This window comes from Falco naumanni, chromosome 6 (assembly GCF_017639655.2).
Source record: "Falco naumanni isolate bFalNau1 chromosome 6, bFalNau1.pat, whole genome shotgun sequence".
NCBI lineage: Eukaryota > Metazoa > Chordata > Aves > Falconiformes > Falconidae > Falco > Falco naumanni.
In genome coordinates, this window is record NC_054059.1 from 82,868,593 (window position 1) to 82,895,594 (window position 27,002).

Here is a 27,002-nt window from a genome sequence, read left to right on the forward strand (position 1 = left end):
TAATAAGCAAAAGCAGAAATGTCCCACTGCTAAGAGAGGGCTACTGAGACATACTTTATCCAGCATATCATAGGACTTGTTGAGAAGAACCCTCCAAAATTTGGCTGTTGGCTTGTCCACGTTTCCTTCCACTGAAGATGCCACAGTGTTTATATAGCGAAGAACTTCTTCTAATAGCCTAGATGGAAAGGAAGCGTCTTTTAGTAAGTAACAAGGACACTGAAGAAGTTATTACTGGAAAGCACAAGATTTCATGAAACAGCAAGAATAAATGAAACACTTAACGGAGACACTAGCAGGTCATATTCACCTATTAACAAAAAGCAACAAGGACAATCATGTACACATTAAAGAAGTCTACCTAGTACCCCCAAATTAGCATCTACATACAACAGTAGTTCTGAAGATCTCTACTTTAAAACAAGAACAATCTGGGAAGGTACAGACATTTAAAAATGAGCATTTAAGGAACACAGCATTTAAAATAAATCCTACACCCTTTTTCACTTAGAACAAACACGGAAGTTAAACCTCTGCAAAAGAAACGCTCCATTTTGCATCACTGGCTGTTACAGCTCAAAGACTACAACTGTGATCTGTAATTTTCTTACACCAATATAGGGGCACCTGTGAAAAACACTTTTTCCCCCTATGAATGAAGCTATCTGTTTTGCCAAAAATTTGGAAATCTTTTAGAGACTCCATTATCAATAGCATAATAGTTACAGCCAAGTATGTAAATAAGCACCATCAGAAATACAAAAAGAGTGGATATTGGGCAGAACAATCTTTCAGAAATAAAAACTCCAAAGCATGTTAAAAAAAACCAAACCAAACCAAACCACAAATAACTTGCATATAATAAATACTGCTTGTTGCCAAGGATAGTATTAAAAGTATCCTTGGGAAAAAAAGTATTCTGATGGGACTACAATTACAAAATATTCCCAGGTTGCAGTAACAGCTAGAAATAGGAGAAGTGGAGCAGATTTAAAACATACCTCTGTTCCAATGTCTGCAGCTCTTCTGTTTCTTCACATTCAACTATCTGATTTAAAAAGGAAGAATGAAAATGTTGTGTGAAACTCACATCCCCTCATTAAGTTAATATCCCAGTATACAAATGTGTTCTGAATGAAATGTCCAGTGACATGGTAATTACGAGTTCCCCACATCTGCACTTCAGCTGTCATTCTAGAAGAAAATCTGAGAATCTTACGTAATGCAGTCATAGTAGCAAACACATTTCATGCTGGTGGATGATGTTCAGTTAAAAAAATGGGAAGTACTTCCAGCTAGAGCTGCACCCTAAAATTTGTAACATTTACTTTGTCTTCTCAAAGTTAACAGTATGAACCTCACACAAAACTTGGAGTTATACAGACTGCGAGTGAAATCCCAGACTCCATAAAGCCAGTGGGAATCCACTGGGGCAGGAAATTCACTTTGCTACCTATTCATCAATCACACAAAGGAAGTCTGTCCGGAAAAGCCTTATTAAAAAATAATTTACATCACCAGGAGGTTTTGAAACTGTGTTAATAAAAGTGTCGGCAAGATAGACTGGACAGTGTATTCTTTCATCCCCTCTGAATATTAAGCCATAATAAAAGCAAATTAAACCTCATCTATTACAGTATGGCACGATTACTAACATGTTTAAAAGCGATCTGCCGTTATTACCTTTTTCACAAAACTCTGAGAGGATAAAAGTTGTGACATGAAGGAGACTGACAAGAATTTGAAATGCCGAAGTTGTTTGTCTGAGTGAGACTCCACATTAAAGAGCTGTCCATCTTGATTTTTTAGCTGTGTGTTGCATGTTCTTGACTTTTTCGGCCCAGGATCATCTGTTGAAAACATTCACAAAACAAATTTGCAGCCAAGAGAAAAAGTAATTTGAGTTCTGATTACAGAAATGAAGTAAAACTACAGTCAGATGCCTATAAATGATAGTAATTCTGCTGTATTCACAATCATGTCAAAGTTCTAAAAAAAGATGTTCTGAAATACCACAGGAGATAAATTTTTCATTTCAACAGCCTCTCAAGAAGTAGTGCCATTTCACTGCCGTTCCACCTGATCATTTTTACATGAAGAATCTTCTTTTTTCTTGGTGCTAAAGTGGTACACTGGCTACAAACATGAGAAACTTTTGAGGCAGGGCCACATACAGTGTGTGTCACATATTTGGGAAAACTGCTTTCAGTGTCAATAACTGGTCCTTCCTGGCTGAGAAAATGTATTCAAACAACAAAAAGAGCACAGCATAACTTTAAAGGGAACAACCCTCACCCACCTTCCCCAATGCTCTTTGAAATAACAGACTAGAAAAGCATTAAAACATATTGTTTAATTATTGCTCCACTATATTGTAGTAGAAAGAAATAAAACCTTGAAAAAAAACCCCAAACAAAATGACTGGTAGTCCCTATGATCTTGTCTGCGAGGAATAATAACATTTTATTTCAACTAAATGATTTACTGTACCCTTCTAAATGAGGACTACTGTTTGATTCTAAGGGCTCAAGTTAAATCTATAATTAAAAGGATTAAAAAAAGTAATCATATCTTAGCCATTTTATTACAAAAAAAGGTAATTAGAATAATTCTGTTATCACTTAATCTTCTGTCTAGAGGAGTACTAGAATCATAAAATAGTTTGGGTTGGAAAGGACCTTTAAAGGAAGGTCATCTAGTCCAACCCCCTGCAAAGAGCAGGGACATCTTCAACTAGATCAGGTTGCTCAGAGCCCCGTCCAGCCTGACCTTGGATGCTTCCAGGGATGGGGCATCTTCCACTCCTCCAGGCAAACTTCTCCAGTGTTTCATGGTAAAAAATTTCTTCCTTGTATCTAGTCTGAATCCACCCTCTTTTAGTTTAAAACCATTACTCCTTGTCCCTTGTAATAGGAAGGTTTACATGCATTTGCTGGCTCTGTTTGGTGGTTACCTTCTTTGTTCTCTGGCAGCTCTGTCAAGTACTGGATTATTTTCATCATGCTCTGGAACTGAGAACGTACATTAAATTCGCAACAGATGGAAATCCAAAATTCAGTGTCTGCTTCCAGGACAGCATCCTGTTTATGGTTTAGAACAAAAAAATAATTCAAGGATTAAAAAAAAAAATACTACTAACAATGATAAAAAGACTCAAAACCTCCTGAGTTTGTGCAAATGCCACGGTGAGCTGGATACTCCAGGATTAACGTCAAGGATAACAGCAGCAAGCTGTTGGAGGGAACATTGTTCCAGAGGGTGTAGCAAGCAATTAAATTGCTACAGCAATGGGGAATTTATAACATTTTGGGGGGAAAACTAAAAGAATTATTAAAGGGATATTGATGAAAAGACCCAGTCTCATCAATATTCCTTTCATAATTCTTTTAGGTTTCCCCGTAAACTATGCTTTTACCTAATCTGAGGGCCTGCCAACACAAAAATATAATAGTGTTTTTACAGTGGTCTGTACAGGAAGACCAGTAGCATGTTTCACAAACATAAAAAGAAAAAAAATCCCAACTTTAAAAATACTGAAGCACTTCATAATTAGAGTAACAGCTCTCCAGGTCAAGGATTGCTGTACCATATGATCTGATTTATTATTCAGGCTCCAGGACAAAACAATATTGTATCTGCAACACAAATCATTGTCACCATCACCATCAGGTTCTGCTATAGCACAAGCTCAGAGTTAGTTACTTTAGCATAACCTAGGGGCTTGTCTTGCACCGTAAACTGAAAGGGGGAGATCAGCTTCTTGAGAAAAAGTTGACCCCAGTAATCTTCTAACCTTGTCTGTGCTTGACGTCGCAGTCACTGTTTTGGTCACATACTGCTCAAACAGCAGCACCAGGAGAACCCAGAGGAACTTGTCTCCTCCCACTGTAGTGATCAGCTGGGCCAGGATCGGCAGGCGTCGGTGCTCCGGCACATGGGGCAAGGCATCCACAAACACACGGATGATTTTTACCACCACCTCTCCCACACTTCCAGAGGGCTCTGTCAAATCACTGTCTTCAGCCTATGTACAAACAGGTACAACAGTTCAAGCAGTTAATGCAGACAGGTACAAGTTCTTTCTTGTAAATTCAGAAAATGAGAGAAAGCACCGTGTGCCTGATAACAGCATTACTAAAAGCATAATCTTGAGCTGCAGGTAACCAGGTTTCAATCACACAGTTCTTTTTTAGTGTTTAAGGAAAATGTTTCAAATAAACCCAAAAACCAAACAGAAAAAAAAAGGGAAAATTGAAAAAAAAAAAAAGTTACTTGGCATCAGCTAAAACAAGCAGGACGTTTTCAAGGGAAAGCAATGCCACACGCTTCTGAAAACTTTGCCTGCAAGCCTGGTAAGTTAGGCTCTTGGATTCAAAGGTGTACTAAAAATAATAGAAGTAGGCTACATGATCTCAAGTAAGTAACATTGGGTTCTCCCCACACGTAACAATTGTGTGTGCCATAAATAATTTGTCGCAGAAACTTGTGATGGCTGCTATGAAGGGTTTTAAATAGAAAATAAATAAACAACAACAACAAAGAAAAAGAGACACAGCAACTTGCTTTCTCTAGCAGAGATCTGCAAGGGGATGCAAAATGTGTATACATACTAAAAAACCCCCAGGAAATCCCCAGCCTGCTGTTAGAAGATGACATTTTCTTCCCAGTTCATTTTCACATACAAAATTTATATGGCATTTTTCATGTTTAACTCTATGAATGACTCTAGAATTAAGATTTATTAGGTGCAAATAAAACCTGACCGAAGAAAAAATGTCCCCTTTGAAAAACATTGATGTGTTTCTGATTTATAATCATTTATCTAAGGTGTTCACACAAAAAGAAGAAAACCCACACAAACACCAGCTGGAAGAATAAAAGCATTTGTCAAATATTTTACCTTTCCACTTGCTTTAGACCATGTCTACTATTGATATGACCATGACGTATTATTATAGGATTAATCACCTTCTTGTTACTTCCAGTGGTTCCTCTCTGCTGAACTTGCCTGCCATCTTTATGATGAAACACCTGAACTATGTTTCAGGTCCTCTTTAGGTACAGTTGTGACACTGTTTTGGGTAAACCATTTATAAAGTGCAGGAGCTCGTAAGATTAAAAGAAGCAGTAGTCTGATACCCTTAAGAGGTGGTCAGAGGAGGTCCGTCTGTTAACGTAGTTATTATATATAATCTAGTATAGATCTAAAAATAATCCTAGAATAGGCTACAGTTTATTCTACCACTGATACTCTAAACCATCTACTCAATTAGTAATCTTATTGTTCACTTTTTTCTACTCCTTTCATTAAGTGGACAAATTTACCTGTATAAGAGCAGGAATAACCATCTGAACTGTCTTATTAATTACTTGGAATGTGTAAGAATCATCCAGACGCAAGACATTTGCTCCCATGAATGTAAAAATGGGCATAATGTTATGGAGAACTTTATCCTGGAAAAAAAAGACAGATGAGATTAGTTGATTTTTTGAACTGTGCTGCTCTGCGTATAATACCTTAAGGCATTTCTCCTTCCCATAAATGCCAGTAGATTCCTATAGAAGAAAATGGCAATCATTAGAATCTTCCAGAATTTCCACTAAACTAATTTTAAATGTATAGTGTCCCTTAAAGCTATTTATATGTGACTGTTAAAGAGTTCTAAATATTATTTAGAAATCAAGATACACTTCTAAGCAAATAATTAAAGAGTGGAAATTGCGAGTTTAGTCTGATCCAACACCTAGTGATCTTCCACTCAGTGCCATGGTAGTTACGACAAGCAAAAGCAGCTGTGGGGAGATTTGCAGAAGCACAAATGTTAAGTGTGGCACAGGTTCCAGTGATTTTAGTATCTTGCCCACCCACTCTTTTTACATCTGTAAAACATCCGTGATATCTACAACCATACAATGAAAACCAGCCATGCTCATTTTAATTTTTGGCTTTTTTTAGGCTAGACTGTAATCACAGTAATTGATTTTAAGAGAGCTGGATTAGAGGTGTCACCTAACTTGAGAGTTAAGTTTCTGAGACATTGCCAGAACTTAGAGCAAGAAGTTATGGGCACATTTTTCATTCGGTTTTAGTGAACTGAAGGAGTGTTCTAGATTTAAAAGTGAGATTCATACAAGATAGCTCCTTGTATTCTGACCTTGAAAATCTTCTAAGAACCAATACTACTGTAGAATAAAAGCTTGGTTCTATAGCAGGTGATGGCAGTAAGATGGCAACAAAGAACCACCACCCCAACAATAAAAAAGCCAAACCCTCCACAAATTTGTCAAAAACATTAGTTTTACGTTTTGGGGAAAATGGTATCTTTCCAAATGTGTGGAGAAAGTAGTGAGGTAAAGATAAAGACGCAAAATGAGTTTGATAGGTCTGGACACATTTTGCTGCTTTTATAGTTTCAAAGCAAAAGTATCTTACTTAGAAGAGTGAGTGTTCAAATTTCAACCCATAAAAGAAAAGGCCTGTTTTTTGGTCAATTAAAATCAGGTCAACCTAGTTTTACCATCAACTACAACTACATTTCTCAGTGTTGTATTCTCACAAGTACTTATCTTGTACATGTGCTGTTGAGCTAGACTCTTCCTATAAAAAAGCAGGGGAAAGAAGAAACAATGCACAAGAACTTTGACCACAGTGGGAAGGTGAAGCAGGGCTGCTGTCAGAAAGCTTCTTCCGTTTCTAATGTGCTTCACTGAAATTCATAAATGACAAGTGGCCAAAGCATCAAGACAGAGGTTTGTTTTAAATTTAAATGGAATAGAAAGCCCTAAAAGGACAGGGAGCCTGTAAATTTTGCCTCTTGCTCCTGTCAGAAAGTTCCTCCCAATAGAACAGCTCTATACATGTTACTCACTCTACCCAATATTTGGAACCTGAAGAGAAAAGCCAACATAAATTTCAGGTAGTACTTACGGGAAACATGCCAGCAACAGCACCAAGGAGCAGCAGTGCATGGTGGTGTGTCTGGGGCATTTTAGAAACTCTGATGCACTGAACGATCACTTCCACGTTGAATTTTTCTTTGTCAAGGGTATCTGCAAGTAAAAAATATTCACTCATTAACACTTTCATGGTTAACCATGTAGGAATAAACGGTACACTCAAACACTGGTTTCAATTTGCAATCCACACCTAAGGGACCTACAAAAAATTATTAAGAAGGCAAACTTATATACCCTATAGAAGAATCTCTCTCTCCTCAACAATACCACATAAACTGAGAGAAGGAAAAAGTTAAGAGGCCATTATTTTAACGCTGTACTGGTGAGACAAGTACCAAGAAACGAGCCTGGCAACTTTTACCTGCTGGGATCTTGCTACCATCTGAAGACAATTTCTGACAGATGTTCAGCAGGCAGCTGAGGATTAGCTGCTTTGTATATTCCATATTTTCTTCTTCTGATTCCATAGGCTCCAGACATCTATACATTCAGGAAAAAAATCAGAAATTGAAACAGGAGACAAAAAATAAGTGATCAAACCACATATTAAGATAGAAATAAGAAACTGCAATCTTTATTCTACAGAAGCTCTAAGCTGAGGCATCTAAAAAGTGTTTGCCAAAACATGTCTCTTCTTTGTTGCTTTCAAATACATCAGCTGGTCTAATAAAAGACATTTATCAATCCACTGTCGAGAGTATAAGATTTCCTGAAATATGATTGCCAGTCTATGTGAAGGCAAGTTATAAGGAAAAAAGATAAATACCCAATCTAGGTGTAAACTTTCCTAAGTGCCTGGAGACAGGGCTGGCAGGAAAAGCCATAGTTTTCTTAAATTGTACTGGATGAAGGCTGATCCACAATGTTTTGGGAGGAATTTTAAATCTTAAAAGTATTATAATAATAGCTCTGCAGAAGACAAAAGTCCTGTCAATTGTGCCAGTTTTAGCACAGGTGTCATCCTTCTCAGCAATCCCAAGCCGTCCACTTGAGAAACCTAAGAAGCTATGCATCAGGTAAAAATCTTAACCCCATCACATTGTTTAAAGGGTAAAAAGGTCACAACAACTTCACATTCCCCTCATCTGGTTTACCTAAAATAAATTCAAATAAAAAAGGCAAGCTAAGCTACAAACATGGCAACAAAGCAGAGAGAAAGTAGCCCATAGTTTAACATTTGACAGTGTCTGCTGCAGAAGAGGATGCTGAAGGACTCGTGTGTTATGGAGGCACGATTACCGGCTTAGCAGGTTAAAAAGCGCAGGTACCAATGCCTGCGGATGTCTAAGTTTCTTCTTATGCTGCAGTAACTCCAGAATAAGCATAACCCTCTGCCAGCTGAAGTGGCTTGTTTCCGGTGCCAATTCTGCATCTTGAGGCTTTCTAAAATGATAAGGCAAACAATCAGGATATACATTTGCAAAGAAAATAGTACAGTGTTTCAGACTGCAAAACCAATCACATTTTCTTTCACACCGTGATATCCTTTACCACTTCTCCTGGGAGAGATGGCAATGAGAGGTGGCTTTTGGTTGAAGCAGCAACACTTTTTAAACAACCAACAGAAAATCCAGACCAAACTCGAAAAAACAAACAAGTATAGCACGCCTTCTGAGTATACAAAAATTCTACACAATGAAGCAGACTTCTGTAGAAAAAAAGGAATATCTATTACCAAGTCACTGTCCAAAGGCTGATTTGCTTGCCTCTTCAGAACTACTAGGTGCCTAACCACTGACTGTGCAGGCAATGGGGGTGTGTGCAAGCATGTGTTTATAAACTCTGACAGTTTACAGATGGATCAGTCTAATGGGTTATGATTGTTAAAAACCGTCAAGTGAAGGAAAATAAAAACAGGTATTGTAGGTCAAACCAAGGAAACCAACTCAGTATCCTGTTTCAACAATGGCTGACAGCTGATGCTTAAAGGAGAAGTACAGTGGGCAGAACAGATCCTTCCTTGTAAGAACGGAGAGAAGAAACAAGACAAAGAGATCTAAAAATTAATGGTTATATTAACATTTCAACTGAGAAAAAATACTGTTTTTCAGTCAACTAACAGTAACATTTTGATGAGCATCTGTAGGCTTCAGTCATGTATATGTAATTTTTCCATACATCTTTACTACTAATCAAGATTAATACCTACAAAAATTAGTCTTGTTCAACTATGTCCAGCTAAATTCTATAAGAGCAAATGTCAACATTAAAACTACTGGATTTTTTTTTTTTTAATTTTGACTGTAGTTGCATCAGTTCTCCAACAGCAACATGAGTTGGTGTTCTCCTGCCAAAAGTAGCTCTGAGTTATTTTACTGTGCAGGGGAAAAGAAGAAATACATGCTTATGCTTTCAATACAAACTATGCAACACAGTAAAACAAGTGGTATTTTCAAACTGGACAGATAATATTTTTGGCTTACTAGTTATTTTACCTCTGTTGCTGCATTTTCTGCCTTCTAGTTTGCTGAACAGTGGCCAGACTTTTGGTTTTCTCAGGAGGTTCCAGTTCACTGACAATCTGCTCAGCACACACTGAAATCTGAAACAAAGAACAATAATGCAAGTACCAGTGAACATTGTGTCATATCGCACATCTATGCCCCCCTCTTTTTTTTTTTAAAAGATCCCTTTCATGCACATGAGTATATAATTCACATATTCAAGTCATATCCTGAAAATTAAAATCAGTGCAGCAGAAAGAAGTGACTTCTGCTGAATTCACTCCAGTAGCATAGTAAATGACTGATGCATGGCTTTTAAAGAAATACCTTCTAAAAGCAGTCATTTAACAAATTTTTCATGCCGTGAACACAAGTGTATTCTGTGAAAAGTAGTTTCCAATTCCTTTCATGTTATGAATGATATAAACAAAGAACGTTACTGAATGTAGCAACACAGAACCACCACAACAGGTTTGAACGTATTTCTGTGTCCTGGAGTTTGCCACTTACCCCTTTAAACACACTGCTAATTGTCTGGGCACAAAGTGGGTTCTTACAGTTTAACAGTAAGTCAAACAATACTTTCAATAGCTTCTGTTGCACCATCCCATCTGATGCAGCTGCAAAGAATGGTTTAGTAATCTACAAAAGGGAAAAAAGAAAAAATGCAGAGACGTTTAATGTAAGAAGGTAACAAAATCACAAGCTACGGAACTTAGGTATGTCAGATTACGTATGACACCCAATCACAGATGCATGTTAGTTTGAATATGTATCATGGAAGTCTGGATATTAACTATGTCTTTGTACATATCCAGGAATCATTAGATGCAAAACATGTATTTGTGAAATACCCATCAGACATACTGATACCTGAAATTTTTCACACAGCTTGCCTGGTGGGGGGAACAAACTTGCTGTTGCCAGCCTTTGGTAAATATACACTAATACCTGGCTAAATAGGCCTGATTTATAGCCTCCTTCAAATGAGACTACTTCTCATCTACTGTATTTTCTTGACAATTTTTCCTCAGACGAAAAACAAGGAGTAAAGCTCCTGCATGACTGACAAAAGCTGAGGACAGTCAAACAGTAGTATCTACAGGCAATGATACAGGTATTCAGCTGTAAAGTATTTCGATTCTATACTTGTCAAAATGCAAACATAAAGCATGCAGCAATTTCTCCTTCTGGTATGTTTAAGAAAGTTTTGCAGCCTGTTTAGATGTTTCAAGGACACTATGGAGACCTTGAAAACTTGTACTAGAAGAAAGACAGGTCAAAAGCTAGGGACACCTTCACAGAGGGTCCTTGTAAATCCATTCCTAAACAATGTTATTTACTTTAAGCATAAAAATAAAGATCTTTCATAAAGTCATACCTGCCCAAGTGCTGTGATCTGAAATGATGGAATTTCTTCATAGATTTTCTTGGCAGCATGCATGCTTTTGATAAATAAATCCAGACTCTGCTGATTTTTGCACAAAAGAGGTGCTGAATATTCATTAAATTTTCCAAGGATGAGATGCAGGAGAACAACTTCATCTTTCAACATTGCCTCAGGTTTCTTAAAGACCTTCTCTAGCAACCGGTCTAGTGCAGGCAAGAGGTGAGAAAGAATCATCTGCAAACAGGAAATTCATAACAGAAGTTTTTATCTGTCCTCTTTTTAACAAACTTCCAATAGCACAGCTTCATTTTACTGCTACATCCCCTCTCTGGTAACACACTGCATACAGTATTTTATGCAACAGTTATTCAAGAGGAAAAATACAAGAATGTTTTGGAGATTATGACGAGTACATGCTCATCTGCTACTTTGCTCTTCTCCTTCGCAGAGTAGTAGTTCATATTTTTAAAGTACAGAGAAAAGGCAATTTTCTTCACCTATTTATGACTGCTGTCTCTTACAAAACCCCAATGAGGCAAGAACAGTCATCCTCTATGCAGTTCACAACCCTTTCAAGACACGTGCAACTGAACAGAGCATAAAAATTCATAATCATTCAGTTTTTGAACACTGAACTCATATTTTTCCAGAACTTAGAGAATTCTGAATAAACTAGATAAGAGAAGGTTAATATATACAAATACATTACAGTTCTGTACAGAAAACTCTACATACACTGGTATCTAACCAAGGTAATAAACTTCCTCTGGAAGAACTTTTTTCTGAAACAGTATTTTTCAGTAACATAAGAGAGTTTCCTTAAGAACTCCAGTGCAAAATTGTATAGCCCTTACATTCCTGGATGGAGCATGCAAATATTTTACGTTTCGCTAAATCATACCTTGCAGCACTACTGCATGTTATTAGAGGTGTCAGCTTAATGCCTAATAGTCTTAATACATTATGAAGTTATTTAACAACATTATTATGAAATGAAATTTGTTTTCAGCATTTCAAACAAGTGCAGAACCCATAAAACAACTAGAAAGGCGGCACTTACCTCACCATGGACTTCATGAAGAATTTTCATTAAGTTTCTTGCAATATATGATGGGAAAATAGGGTTCTGTACACCGTCAAGTATGTTTTCCAAAGCCTCCAACAATTTTTTCTTCTGGGATTTCTGTTTTGGCTGTGTCTCAAGCTCCTCAAATAGAGTTTCCATAATCTAGTTCATTAACAAAGTGAAAATTAAGTTCCTTCTCTGCAATAAAAATACCTTAGAACAATGCTTATTCAATGCTTTCATAATAATGCAACCTAGATACAAACAGAATTCTTAGCTATAAAATAACGTTCAACTGTAAAAAAAAATACTTCTGATTTGACTGATAGTCTCAATTATTTGTGTGATAAACCACTTGAATGTTTTTATAGTCCTTTAAAAAACTACAGAAAAAAATCAGCCTACTATAGTATACAAAGACAATGAACTTTCCCAATTAACTTGATTTCTTTTAGAAAAGATGAGAGCTCACAGCAGCAGACAAAACTTGTATCAATATACATCTTCATGTAAAAAATACCTGTGTTATGTATGTACGGTCAGATATGATCTCTTCTGTCTTTTGCTCCAGATGCTGAAGAACAGGATGAAATAGAGACTCCTTTACACCTCTCAAGGAATGAAGGCAGTTGAGAGCAGCCCTTCGAACTTCACTCACAGGACTACCCAAGTTAATTAGCAAAGATATCACCACTGCAAAAGAGTGAGGGAAGGAAGGAGGAAAAGACAACAGTATAAAGTGAGTGGTCAGAATTTTACTGTATCTGTCCCTGAAGAGGCCTTTGGAATTAAACTCTTTCCACTGTAAACCTTTAAACTACACAAAACCAACATGAATCTCACAGATCCACGACTCTGAAGTTCTTCATCACAGTCTTTATATTTGTGTTTAAGCTCAGAGAGTTCATATTGTTACTGGCTGTCACACCCTTACACTGCACAGAACGTAAGGTGCTGTAACTGACCTCTTCAGTATAGCAGTGTTTAACACTTCTAAAATTTAAAAATTAAAATCAAAATTATTTTAAAAATTAAAAAATTTAAAATTAAATTGGTTTTGCCTACTTCCAAGCTTGGGCTAATAACTGCAGCAGTGAATCAGCAACAGAGAAAGCTGTCTCAGCCTAGTGTAGCTGAACATGAATAATTATAGATACCCTTCATGGTATAAAACATAGTAAAAATTGCACAAAACCAAAATCCGCTGTGATTTACATCGTAAGATGAGAGACAAATACTGTTTTACTTTACCTGGAGATGATGGTGATAGCAGCTGTTTCTTTTTTTGATATGTCTGTGATTCAAGCAGTGCATAGCCAATATATAGAGCTTGAGTCTGTAGCATTGCATTGACTTCATAGTTCAGATGATTTGAAAGGTTATAACTGTAAGTCCATAAAATGGAAAGGAATTTGAAGAGAAACTCTGAATCTTTTAGATGTACCTTAAATTTAACAAAACAAAAAGAGAAAAGCACTTGTTTAACAACTTAATTTGGCAAACTACTACTCACAACATCTGATCAACCACCCAGATCAAAGGAGTACACAGAAAGAGAACTACAGAGTCAGCAACAGTGTCCTTTGGGAAGAAAAAGTTAAGAGATGATGCTTTTGTGTAAACAGTACTTGCATGTGTATACAAGTCTACATGTTTCTTAACGGCTGGATTGCTTAGTTTAACAGATAACTTGTAGTCTGTAGGTATGTAAATACAAGGGAATTTTTTTTAGATCATAAGAGACTGAAAGCACATCCATATGAATATTTGTATATTATGTCAAACGTGCAAGAAAACTGTTATATACAAAATAAAGAACTTCTATTTTTCTGTCTTGTACAGCAGTAATCGTAATATTAAAAGTGCTCTAAGTAATCCCTGACTTTTTCATCAGTCACACAAAGTGATTTTCAGAAGTCTATAAACAAGCATCTCAGGATGGCTAGGCGTCTGATTTCCTTGTACAGCACAGCTTTCTGCATGGTCTCTTCACGCTAAACTCCATTCTTCGAATTTGTCCTGCATTGGTTTTATAGGCTTTACAGTAACAGAGCGTGGACCAAAATTAACAAACTTTGAATCATAAGCGCATCACTGACCATCGCAGATGCAGGTCAGACCACCTTCTCCCGCCACCCCCAATAGTAATAGCTGCTCCAAGAGGATTCAGCTCAGTTTTTCCACACATCTACATCCAATTACCTTAACTTTGTTTCAAGACCTTTCTGCCAAAATGTAGTGAGGATAGCTTCTGATTTTGAAGCACTTACACTGTCTTCTAATAGTATCCCAAATCACTTTAAAGTTCTTGCTCACTACATGGTCTGGCACTAGCTAGCATGCTTTCTGTCTGCAAGGTGCTCTCTGGAATCCAAAGAGCTCCTCATTCATCGTACACAAGTGTCCACTCAACATCTCCCAGACTGAACGCAGCTTGCCAGAAAAACCCATATAGCTTCTGACATACGCTTGCCTGTTCTCTTTTCCACAAGTCCACCAAGATTTAGATTCTAGTTGTATTAACTGTTCTAGAGTGGGCAAAAATAACTGTCTTGTGCCTTTCAAGTTAATACCCTCACAATCGGAGACAGCAGAATTCCACAAGTGAAAGAAGCAAATTTTTACTGCAGCTGTTGCCTTCACTAGGTCCTAGGACACTACTAACCTTCTGTAGTCCCTCATCTGACCTTCTCTGTGCAGTATGACCCACCTTGCTCAGTCAAAAACCCCACCAAAATAACATCCTTTCTTCCCTGCTGACAACTTTTAACTAGCCAGGCACTAAATCGATGTATTTAATAGCTCAGTATCAGTACAATTTCACCAGATCTCAGAGTGACTGATAATGAAACAGATTTATATACAAGAAGTAACTTCAGAAAAGTTTTGTTATGAAATTTTTGCTATTCTTTCCTTTGTCTGTGTTTGTCATGTGGTGTTCTTGCTGAAACAGCATCAAATTCCAGTAACAGCAGCCTTGTGTCAATTACTTGCTTCTCTTTTCCTCAGAATGTACAGTTATTAATTACTCCCTACTAGAATCCAGACCACCCAAATCCCTTATTCTCTTCAAAAAAATGTATCACTTGATGTGGGTGAGAAAACATGAGATGATATTATAAGGAAACATGCAGTGTCCTCTGGAAGTTTTCCTTTCAATTTTTGTATTTAAAAACTTACAACATTTACAGAGCAACTGTTTGCTTTGCTCCCAGACAGGATTAAAACTTTTAGCTCAAACTTCAAGCTCTTGACCTTGTACTGTAAATCAGTGTTATATTTTTACTTTTGCTTCAACTGGTCCATTTATTCTTTTTTCACTTTAGTTTTCTACTATTACATTTAATAAGGGTTAACTAATCAGGTGAAGCTTAGCCTTCCATCTGCTAACAGTACTAGCGTGCCACAAGCGGCGCTGCATGATCAATTCTCCATTTTTCTCAGTTTTCCTTAGAATAATGTAACTGCATAATAGTTGATGACTAGTAACTCCAAGCAAGAAAAGCAAAAATAATACCTTTAGTAAGAGATTCATCAGTGCTCTGTATTGAACAGCATTGCTTCCCTCACTAGCTCCACAGACAAGTAGGTCAAATAGCCCCAAAAGGAGGTGCAGGTAGTCTTGGCTATCTTGATTCAGAGATTCAGGATTCCACCAAGTTTCCTCTAAAAAATACAGGTTATAAATAAGACACAGTGGATGCATATCAACACCTTCAAAAACCAAGAGAAAACAAACATCTCTAGTTAAAAGAAGACAATACATTTGGCTGATTTCATGTTCACAAGTAAGTAATCTTTGCAGACCTGCATAACAACAAAGGAAAGTGGTCAGGGAAGCAAGGCTTGCTTGTTGCCAACAACTTTTGAAGACAAAAAAAAATTAACCTTCCTTCTTCACTCCGCTGATATAAAAGACAGTCAAAAAAACACCTACCTTTTGAAAAGGAGAGAGGAGGCTTTAGGCCATTAATGAAGTTTTTCAGCAAGAACAGGAACATAGCTGACTCCTCTGCATGAGCAGTCTGATCACTATTGAGCTTTTCTATATACGCAATTAATAGGTCCTTAGGCACCAAAGTTTCCTCTATTGTTTCAACAGACCATTTTAGGGGAGTTTCCTATAAATGAAAATTCATTTATGTATAGCGTCATAATTTCATCCAACAGAAGACAGAAATCTAGCACTAAAATTTAGCAATATTTAATTCCCAACCTCAGAAGAGAGAGGTATTCTTATGAATTACACATCTGATTTCACGTTTAAGCTTGCATCTGCAGTTTTAAAACCTATGCCAGCCCTTACTACTTTAATTAACAGTGTACCTAAGTAGAGGTAACAGAATAGTTAACGACCAATCTCTAAAATATCTTTTCAAAGGGATTAGGAGTTACAGCATTTTGTGGACATTCTGTTTAATCCTCTCATCTAGCTGTTCCAGCAACATAATTCATATCTTTCAGATATTTGTATATATAAAAACTCTTTAATGGAATAATCTGAGGTCAGAATAACTAATTACCATGTATCGCTATGTGTCTGTGAGGAGGTACAGAAGCACAGCCCTACTTATGAAGGTTTCTGACAAAAAAAAAAAAAAGAGCAAACTATTTCAACAAAATCAATCAAGAAAACCCCAGTAGGCAGTCTGCATAAAAATAAAGCAAAAAAAGGTAGTAGAAAGACGCAGAAATATGCTTCCTGAACATTGTTCCTGCCCCTCTATTGGCTCCTCCTTCCACCTGCATGTTACCCTTCAACAAGTGTCAATACAAGTGCTTATGGAGCTGCACAAATAACCAAACCCCAACAAATTCAGGAACAACACTTTCAATATTGTTGCAAGGACTTGCCTGAGGTTGCAATTCGTAGAATCACAGAATGGTTTGGGTTGGAAGGGATCTTTAAAGATCATCTAGTCCAACCCCCCTGCCATGGGCAGGGATATCTATCACTAAATCAGGTTTCTCAAAGCCCCACTTAATCTGACCATGAATAATTCTAGGGATAGGGCATATACAACTTCTCAGGGCAACCTGTTCCTGTGCCTCACGACCTCATAATAAAGAATTTCTTCCTTACATCCAACAACCTAAATCTACCCTCTTCCCGTTTAAAACCATCTGCCCTTGTCCTGTCACTCCAGACCCTGGTAAAAAGTCTCTCTCCATCTTTCTTATATGCCCCCTTTAAGTTGGAAGGCCGCAAAAAGGTCTCCGTGGAGTCCTTCCTCCTCCAGGCTGAACAATCCCAATTAAGCCTCTCTTCACAGGAGAAGTGTTCCAGCTCTCTGACCATTTTCACATCCCTCCTCTGGAACCGCTCCTAGCACAAGCTCTTTTTCATACTCGGCTGCATTTCCTTCCTTCTCCTATTGAACAAGCCAGCAAAACCTTTACTCAATGACTAAAAGCCCTGGTATTCCTAAGCCAAACAATGGGTAGCTGGCAGAAACGCCCCAAACTTTATGCCAAGCCCACAGCACTGAAACATTGAACCTGCTGGTGGGATGCCAGCCTAAAGCTCTGGAGTTCTTAAATTTTTAATGCAGACTCACTAGAGTGGTAAAATGTAAGAGCAATTCTTTATGGCAGCTTCTAGTACTGCTGCCAAGTGTGGGTTTGCTCTGAATAGAAATGAAGGTGACATTTTCAGTCCTTCTCAAGGTTTCTGAAGTTCTTGTCCTCCAATAAAAAAAAATAAAATTTCTCCATTACATAGAAAATGCCCTCTCCAAACTCTTTACATCTTACCTCTGCAGGATCACAAGCACTGAGGCTTTTTATTTTCTTATCCAAGAAACAGAAGACTCTGATAGCCACTGAAAAATAACTTTCCTTCATCTGTGTATTGCAGCAGCACTGAACAAGCACTGAACCAATTAAATGAGTAGTTACTTTCTGCCTCACACTGTCAGATTCCGTCTCAGCAACAAGTATCAGATCATCAACCTTAGAAAAGGGAGTGAAGGGAAAATAACAAAAAGTCTGTAAGACATGGGACTTCACTGTAAGTTTACACCATTTTTCATATACATGTTCAATTAAATCACTGTTACCTTCTGTCATTAGTAACAAGTTATTGTCTGCTGTAATGGTATGCTTTGGAACCTGGGAATGCACAAACATTTATTTCTAGGAACTATGCACAGGTAGACTTGTTTATTGCCCAGAATTTTTTTCCAGGAAAATAAAAATTCCTGGAATTTAGTTATACTGACCATCTGTCCAAATAGTTAATAGCTTTACTGTTTCTTTTCCTTATGTTAAGGTTTCATCTAGATTGTATCGGAGTTTGCTATTCTATATATATATATATATATTTGCTTAGTAGCTTAATAATACATACTAATGCTAAGAATAGCACATACAAACTTCTATATCACATTTGCTCTACTACAGTGACCACCTGGAAAGTGATGTCTCTTAAGGTTAGGGTAACATGGTATGCATACCATTTGCGATAGTAAGGAAGGATCCCCTGAAGTCATGTTTTCAGAAAACAGCAGAATCATTTTCTCGCTGGCCACTCCTATCAGCTCTGCAGACTTGCTAGATTTAATTGCCTCTTCAAGAGCTATACCAAGGAAAAAAATAATTATCAGACAATCTAGGTATACAAATCACATATTAAAACACGGGTGGCTCAATAATATTTAGAAACAGTCAGAAACATACTAGACAATTTCTTCATCTTTTCAAAGAATTTTTTAAAGAACTCCATGCACACTTAGAGCATAATAGCTTGTTAATGACAGCTACTCTCCTTCAGTAAGTGTTTAGGTTCAGTAAGAACAACATCCTAAATTATTACAATTTTTCTTTTACCAAATTAGTTAAAATTAATGCTTTACCTTCTGGCCAGCCTTTCAGTAAAGGGTGTAAGGAGCAGAGATCAGACTCTGACAGACAAACAGCCATTTTCCAATCTGAAGATTTTGAATTCGCATTAGTGATTACCATAAATGGTAACAACTGCATTACTGCTTCATCTAGTAGTTCTTTTTTCTCCTTCAAAATTTCTTCTTTTACTAAAATTTTTATTGCTCGCTCCAGAACCTTGTACCTAAAGGAGAACAAGTCATGTTGAAAACCCACGGCTCAATCACACCAGCAACATTTCTTTGATTTGTTTTCTGTTTTCCATGGCAATTTTCTGAATCCAAATAGCAGTGAGAACAAATCAAGGAATTCATGGGAAGTGGTATGCAAATAATTCAACATTTCTTTTGTAGCTTAGTACAGATATGGTGTAAAAAAAAAAGTAATTGATGTGAAAAAGTTTAAAAGTATTCTTTAGAGTTACTTTTTAAAAATTTAATTTATTCAGGAAGAATGCAGACTGAAAAAAGGCACAAACATACCACTTTCCATCCTTTGAAAGATCAGCTCTCTGGAAGATGTTCAAAAGACTTGATACTATTACTTCTGGATTGATGTGTTTCCTGAAAATCTAAAAAGTAATCAAGAAAAAGGAATGAAAGTATAATAAGATACAAAATAATTTACCATTATCATAATGGAAAAAGCTTCTGCTATACCGAGTGGAAACAGAAACCAAACATCACTAATTGCATTCCTATTGATGATGATGTAATGAAGATATTATCAGGGTGAACAGAAGTTACAAGGCTGCCCACCATGCCCTCTTGAAATGCTGAAGTACGGAGAATTTATTGAATGCAGAAATGATTTGTAAAATTGATAAACAACGAGAAAAATGCTTTAAACAAGAATGCTTTTACTTTACATACCACCTGTATGACAAAAATACAAGGAACATTAACAAAAGATACTGAAGTCTAATGAAGCACTCACGTGCTTCTATTCCTGTTTTTTAGTGATTGAGAATGAACGAACACACAAGACCAATTTTACTACCACTACTAGTATTCTCCACCACTACTCAGGAGAAGCAATAAAGACAGACTGTTACTCTAGCTGGAAACAATCAGTACAATGCATACCAGAGCCTTATCCAGTAAACCTGAGCTGGAGTTTAGGACTTGGCCGCTATCAACTGACCAAATGACTCTCATACGGAAAAACTCAACTGAGCGCTTCTCACTAGCGTAATGACTTGTCACTGCACCATTTTCTATCCAAAAGGCAGATAACATGGCTTGCATTTTTATAGAAAAATGTACAGGATAAGCAGGAATCACACTTCAAATAATAATCAAAGATTAAAATATACTTTAGTAGCTACATAAAAAGATATCAATATTCAGGTTACCTGCAAACACTTTGGGAAAGATCAGGAAGCAGAAATTTGGGGGGAATTGTGAGGTGGTAAAAACCACAAGCCTCTTAAATTTGTGCTGTTTAATCCTGCTAAAGGACAAAAGCTGTACACGAAGGACATGAGTAGAAGGGCAATTACAAAGAATACATTCCAGACACACATATTCTAAAATCTCACCTGACATATCAAAAAATAGACACTTACCTCCAAAGAACTGAGAGCAGACATTACAACATCTCTGTTGTCATCCTTGAGCCGACCAAAAATTGCTTCTTCTATGAAGGACTGATCAAAGCCTTCCTGAAAAAATAAAGGATAAAAAGAGCCAAAGGAAAAAAAAAAAAAATGTGTTGGTAGCATGATTTACAGACTTTAATGAAATATCTGAATCCTAGTAGAAGAATAGTGGTAACGTCAATGAAATTAAACCTCAAAGGCAAACTAACTTTAACCAACAAAAGAAAGAAAACCAGAATTATCCATTATTTTAGAATACAAGCAGCTTAATAAACTACATCCAGACTCCAGAATACAGGAAAATGGTGACAGAAGCCTACTGAAAACACCCTGAGAAACCAGTGACAATGACATAAGAATGGTTTAATGTACCACTCATCTTCAACCGGTATGCCTGGCAAACAGCTTTTTGAAGACATTGTATGTTTTGTCAGTTCTGTAAATGAGAGATTCAGGACACAAACCTTTGATGTTTCAATAACATCTTTCAAGTGCTGAAGAGCCAGGACCCGCACAGCTGGCTGAGGATGATTCAAACTAAGCAGAAGGGAGGTATCAGAGTCTTCCAGAAACTGAAATAACAGATTTCAGAGTGACCCACTGCATGTTAAAAAACACTTTAAGTACATACCAGGATAACAGGAGAAATTCTTTCAGCAGCTTTTTGTACCAGAAGAAAACATGAATAATTTAGACCCCAAAAGTATCAGATACAGAGCAATGATGTATAACTGTTTCAAATTTGGTTGTCTTCGCTTTGGCAGACAGTTTTTGGAATATAGCTTGAAAAGTACAGTAAGCCACAGACACCGTTTTGTCCTAGAAATGCACTACACTTATCTAAGGATTCTGAGAAAGCTCTAGTGACAAAGTCAGTGTGACAGAGCACAGATAGAAACTGTGAAAAAGGCATCCCTGCCAGTCCAATTGCATGCACTTATCTCAGGAACCTTAAAGGCTAGAAGAGAGTCACACGGCTTTGTTCTGCATGCCTTCTTTTTCTGTTAATCCACTTGTTATTCCATCACAGAATCTGTGCCTTCATTAAATCAGTACAAAAATACATGAAGCACTTCTTTATGTAGTTTATCATCTTTTTTTAAGTGCTTTCAGTCTTTTAATCATTGCAAACAACAGCATGATACTAACCATTTCTTAATAATACATTCCTTGGACAGATCTGTTGCACTCATGGTTATCTGTGTTAGGCTGAGTTTCAACTGCTCTTCAGAAATGGCACAGGGAAGAACTCTGTAGTCACTCTACTCTTCCATGTTACTGACTGTAAATATTCATAAAATCAATGCAAAAAAAGGACCAAACCACCTTCTCTCAACAGTGATAAAGTTGTCTGTCAGCTTTCCCAAAACAGACACATCTGACTGACAAAACCTTTAAGTATGACGATGCCTTGCTGAGTGCCACCGTGTTGTCACTATTGACTACTACAGTGTATGCAGTGGCCATGTTCCTAAGGAAAAAAATTATTGATAGCAATTGGGGCAGGTGGAAACGTATACATTTTAACCATGGGAAAAAAGCTCACACTCATGACTGACTGTGATGAACGTGACCTTAAAAGCTCTGACAGCTTTTATTTTACCAGTTTTGATCAAGCCCCCCTCCCCAAATCACATTTAAGAAAGCTGTTTCTTTGTTTGCTTTTTTTTTTTTTTGGTGGGAATGGTAGAGATTTTGTTTAGAAAGAGGAAAAGAGAACAGAACTTTGCCAAAATACCAGCCTTCTGACAGTACAACCAAGCAAGAGCTAGGATCACAAACTGAACTCCTACCTACCTTGTATTTGCCACAGCTTAATGAAAGCGAAATAAATTGGTGAAAAATATTTTGGTCAGCCTCATCTGTGCAGTCTTCCAGATGCTTCTCCAACACAGAGTCTAAGGCTTTAGGATACCTGCCAACAGATGAAACCCCCAACATGTTCCACAGAGAACAGGTATACTGGAGAAATACAGGGAAATACAAGGAAGCTGAATGCACACATACTCATCTGAACCTGATATTTTAAGTAGCTTTGCAAGGCAATCAAGCATTATGCCTGAACACGGATGAACAATATTGTGACTACTAGGATAAGTAACTAGCAGAAAAGGTCATGCTACACAGCAAACAGCTGTACAAAGCCAGTAGGTCTGTTTCCATGTACTACGCTGATAACAAAATAGGTAAGGACAGATCAGTAAAATAAAATTTGGACAAAGATTAGGAGTCAGTTATTTTTGCTGTATTTATCTGGGCAAGAATATTGTGCTTACTACACCCAGTAAGCCAAGATCATAGCTGACATGACCACTCTACAGACTGCAGGTCTGTAATAGAAAAAATAGAACTTACTTTCTCTCAAGAAGTCTGATAAGAGGAAGCAACTTTTGATTGAGTGCAGCCATTTTTGTGGGATTAGATTCAATCTCTGTGCCACAGGAGATATACTCTTCAAGAAACTTGCTAAAATTAAAAACAAAAGAAAAAGCCACCACGTTTTGAATAGTGCAGTTTTCATTAATGTGCCAAAGCGCACTGCTAAACAGGTTAGGATTAATATGCATTACTTCTTGCAAGTACAGATTTGCTCTTGGCTTGAAGTTTCACTCTGTCTCACAAGTGCTAAAAGTATGGCTCTTCAGGACTACTGAACGTTTCAGTTTCAAAATCCAGGTTTGGCGTTAACTTACGAACTCAGGAGAACGTGCTCATATAATGCTAATGCCATTGTCAGGAATTAATTGTTATTAAATCAGAAACGACTGTAGTACTGCAGAAGAAAAATAACCAAAGTTAACTCACGAAGCCAACAGGTGATCTAAATCCTTTTCCAGCGGTATACTCTGAAGAATAGCTTCAAGATGGCTGATGTAAATCGGATTCTCTATCTCTTCAGATTCTTCTTCTTCCTCTAAGGACAATATGTAATCATAAAAGATGAACAGTAGTTTGAGAATAACCCCTTCATACTGATTAAATATAATAGCTTGTACAGACATCATCATCTGGTGAACCAAGCACACAGCTTGAAGACCACAATGTTAATTGATTATTACCACTTATTCTCCATGAGCTGCTAGCAATGCTTTATACCAATGTAATTAAAATGCCACAGGCTGTATTGCTACCAATAAATTCAATCATGCTTTGGAACATTCCAGACCTGCTACCACAACCTGTGCCAGCAGCTCCCTGCAGCACTCCCTGGCATGAATCTAGCCAGACCTTTTCAACACAAGAGCTTTCCCAGTCATGATTTGGCAGTTACAAGTCCACAGTGCAAACAAATTTATTAGTGCAGACACAGGCTACTACTGCATGCCAGGCAGCCTTGCTGTCCCAGACTGTCCCCAGGCATGTTTAGTTCATCAGGTAAACACAGATCTCCACTACTTAAAACTATGGAGTACATATAATGTATCTAAAAATGATTTTTTCAGTACTACAATACATCTCTAAGAGTCAGAAATTTCATATATCAAAACTAAGTTATTGCTGAAATACTGCAAATCAACATGTATATCGAAGAGATACAGATATAACAATGCCTAAAGCAGTCTCCTCTGCAGGGCCTGGGAAAACAAAAAAGCAACACACACACAAAAGCTTAATCAGGCCTTCACATGTATTGGTGCAGTTTTAATGGCAGAAGTAACTAAAATGACACAGCCATCTGTACTTAAGCCTCAACAAAATTGTAAAGATGTATGTGCTAACTTACCTGTATCACTTTTCATGACAGTGCAAACAAGGTGAGGCAACAGGTAACGCAGAAGAGGAGAGATATCATAGTTTTCTGAAAGGCCTTGCAAAAGTGTTACCAGTTCTGGGATTTTGCAAAGATAATTAAATGGCCTGCACAATGGAACAGGGAAATAAATTAATAAATGTATGCTCATCTGGGCTACCAACACCTTCAAACCATGCAGACTTCCTAAGGATTCAGTTTACAGCAACGAGTAACAGCCTCATCATAAACAAATACTGAAAAGATTCATAGGGATCCACTTCCTTATTCCCAGAGGTTTACTGGTGCATTTAATATCCAAGAAGAAAACAGGATATGCTAGTCATGTTGAGCACAGCAGCACATACTTATGTTTTCGTGAAGGTGGTAGTACAAGAAAAAATACTTGATATCCTCACGTTGCAGGCAGCATATCTACTACCCAGCAGCACCAAAGGAAGGGAGAAGAAGCAATAGATCAATGACAGGAGATCCTCAAAGAGAGCAGAAGCAATTTCCCTTCCTGTTCATAAAATGTTTATCTCATCTTGTCTCCTCTTCTACCCACCTATCTGTATGCTGCATAATGCATCAAGCACGTCTCTCCTTTAGTTCCCCACACCTCAGCTTTTAACCCATTTTCCTCTACTATGACTGTGTTCAAGTACCCAGCAGGTAATCACTGTACTTATTCCTGTAAAGATTTAATTCTGTTGGAATACGCATGCTAACCTCTCTGCCAGCAGTCAAACGCCCTGTAGCATGCAGGACTTCCATCACTGTGTTCAAGTGCACATTAACAGCACTAGCTAACTGTAAGAGGGCAGGGCAGACAGACTGATGGGAATGAAATACTACATGTACCTCCAGAAGAGAACCTGACTTGTGGGACCAAAGAAGTGGTGGTATAGAAGCACTTACACTTCAGGTGTCAAACTGTAGGAACTCAAAGCCCTGAAGGGAAAGAACTTCTTTTTTCCAAGCTATTCAAACAACTTCAGATTTGCACTACCACTATTATGCTGGCTTCTCTTCCAGGATTCCCACTTTCAAGAAAACCTCTTACTGGCAGGGTTCAGTCTTGCGCATTGACAGCAATCCTTTACTGAGGGAAGTGGCAGGAGAGGGACCAAAAGATGACAGAGTCACACCACTGAGACTCCTTAGCTGCAGCAAGCATACAAATTTTCAAAGTCAGTCAAACAAACTTCCAAGCCCCTCAAAATGTCAACTACCAAAATTTCTGAAAGAGTCCCTTTAATGAGGAGGATAAAAAAATTCAAATTACTGAAGTGCAGCCTGATCTTTTAAAAAGTGGGAAAACTCAATTAATGTACACTTACTTTTTCCCAAGTTTGTCTCCTTTCTGAGTTTGTAGAAGTAGGTTCAAGCAGGCCACCCCATCCCTGATTAATGAGGGCACTTTAGATAATGTCTTGCTTATCTGCAGCATCAAGGAATGCACCAAGGAAGTCTCCACTGTCACTTTTACTGTCATCTGGCAGATTATCATGTATGTTGCAGCTCTGTAATCCTGTACAGAGGATTTCAAGCCCTAGGAAAACAGATCAAGGTGGATTTTTAATACATACAAATTAAAAAAAAATAGTACATTACCATAAAAATAATTTTCACTCTGACACCCATGGAATCACACTATCTTCCCCATGTATGAACTTTTAAGGGATTTACACACGCAACTTTCAAGAAGAAAAAACTGTCACGCAGGGTGCACACATACAGAAGACTTACTCATTAACTGCTGCCCTGTTTGTTAACAAAGCAACAGTGCTGGAGGAAAAAGCAGGCTGTCCACCCTGACTCCATTTCCTCACTGTTTAGCACGCTAAGTCTCTAAGGCAAAGAGGTTCATTTAAACTATGTATTCATTTCTCACAGCTCCATTCCTCATGTCGCGTAGGAAGAGTACTTAAAAGTGCTCATCTGAGGTGTGAAAAAAATTATTATTCATGGATCTTCTCTGCCTAATGTTTCAAAGCAGGCTAAGAGCGGTACGATACATTTCACATAGAATATCCCTCTTAAATGTTACCTGCAGGCACATGTCATCAGAACACAGTACACTTCACACAGGAATGAAAACACAAGCCTCACACACCTTTTGGATGTAAGGAAGCAGCTTAGAAACTATAGTGTCTGTTATCTTCTCTGCGGCTGCAAGAGCTGACACAATGGTGGAGGCATAAAACACAAGAAGAACTCTCAACTGAGCCGAGTTGCCAGGATACTCTGAAAAGACCTGGACCACAGAAAAATCAGTTGTTCAGACATCAGGACAAGTGCAAACACACATACGGCTTCCCTCCCACCCAGCAAAATCTCAGAACTCCAGCGTGTAAAGCTCTACCAGCTCCTGCTGGCACAATTTAAGTCATCACCTCCTTCCAGCAATAACCCTCACCAGAGGTTACTGCTCCTCCTTGCAGACATGGTAGAAGGAAATAAGTGCTAATCCTCAGCCACTACAGTTAGTCATAATAAGGTAACCTAAATAACTTGTGATTTTGGTGTAATGCTCAAGACTGAGAACTGGACTACCATGAAGCTGACTGGTATATCACCGCCCTACTACATCTGTGAACAAACCCTGTTACTGTGCGTGCTTTGCTGAGTTTCGACAGTAAGTGCGTTCTAGTTCTCTATGTAACTGGAATTGTCGTACATCTTACCCTTCTGAGACTATAAAACCCGTTCTGTTTGACATTAACTGAAAAACAAATAAATCTGCTCACCTTCTAATATTCTCAGTTTTACATTCTCATTAATACTTGAAAATGTACATTTAAAACACCCACGACAACCCCCAAAAGAGATACCCAAATTCAAAGCACAGTTACAAGCGAATAGCACAAATGACTTTATAAAAGAAATGAAGACAAATAAGTACTTTGAAGCAATACACTATTGCCAAA

The 27,002-nt window shown here is 37.7% G+C and overlaps 1 protein-coding gene across 2 annotated transcripts in view; it reads right to left on the reverse strand.

The window, feature by feature from the left end:
* Positions 1 to 27,002, reverse strand: part of HEATR1 (HEAT repeat containing 1) — a 38,667-nt gene that overhangs the window by 7,267 nt on the left and 4,398 nt on the right. Inside the window, exons 6-34 of one of the 2 annotated variants that reach the window (XM_040597482.1) lie at positions 26,189 to 26,329; positions 25,413 to 25,624; positions 24,064 to 24,197; positions 23,145 to 23,253; positions 22,695 to 22,805; positions 22,137 to 22,254; positions 20,804 to 20,911; positions 20,307 to 20,402; positions 19,222 to 19,310; positions 18,712 to 18,923; positions 18,313 to 18,434; positions 17,612 to 17,809; positions 15,795 to 15,978; positions 15,375 to 15,523; positions 13,109 to 13,301; positions 12,378 to 12,550; positions 11,852 to 12,019; positions 10,783 to 11,025; positions 9,912 to 10,043; positions 9,393 to 9,499; positions 8,197 to 8,340; positions 7,319 to 7,437; positions 6,929 to 7,050; positions 5,326 to 5,454; positions 3,794 to 4,024; positions 2,954 to 3,080; positions 1,684 to 1,850; positions 1,002 to 1,048; positions 55 to 178 (exon numbers count right to left, since the gene is read on the reverse strand). In XM_040597482.1, coding sequence (XP_040453416.1) covers positions 55 to 178; positions 1,002 to 1,048; positions 1,684 to 1,850; positions 2,954 to 3,080; positions 3,794 to 4,024; positions 5,326 to 5,454; positions 6,929 to 7,050; positions 7,319 to 7,437; positions 8,197 to 8,340; positions 9,393 to 9,499; positions 9,912 to 10,043; positions 10,783 to 11,025; positions 11,852 to 12,019; positions 12,378 to 12,550; positions 13,109 to 13,301; positions 15,375 to 15,523; positions 15,795 to 15,978; positions 17,612 to 17,809; positions 18,313 to 18,434; positions 18,712 to 18,923; positions 19,222 to 19,310; positions 20,307 to 20,402; positions 20,804 to 20,911; positions 22,137 to 22,254; positions 22,695 to 22,805; positions 23,145 to 23,253; positions 24,064 to 24,197; positions 25,413 to 25,624; positions 26,189 to 26,329 — 4,209 coding nt within the window. Of the gene's footprint in view, positions 1 to 54; positions 179 to 1,001; positions 1,049 to 1,683; positions 1,851 to 2,953; positions 3,081 to 3,793; positions 4,025 to 5,325; positions 5,455 to 6,928; positions 7,051 to 7,318; positions 7,438 to 8,196; positions 8,341 to 9,392; positions 9,500 to 9,911; positions 10,044 to 10,782; positions 11,026 to 11,851; positions 12,020 to 12,377; positions 12,551 to 13,108; positions 13,302 to 15,374; positions 15,524 to 15,794; positions 15,979 to 17,611; positions 17,810 to 18,312; positions 18,435 to 18,711; positions 18,924 to 19,221; positions 19,311 to 20,306; positions 20,403 to 20,803; positions 20,912 to 22,136; positions 22,255 to 22,694; positions 22,806 to 23,144; positions 23,254 to 24,063; positions 24,198 to 24,990; positions 25,219 to 25,412; positions 25,625 to 26,188; positions 26,330 to 27,002 lie in introns of those variants that run through there. The other variant, XM_040597483.1, reaches the window with a different exon arrangement.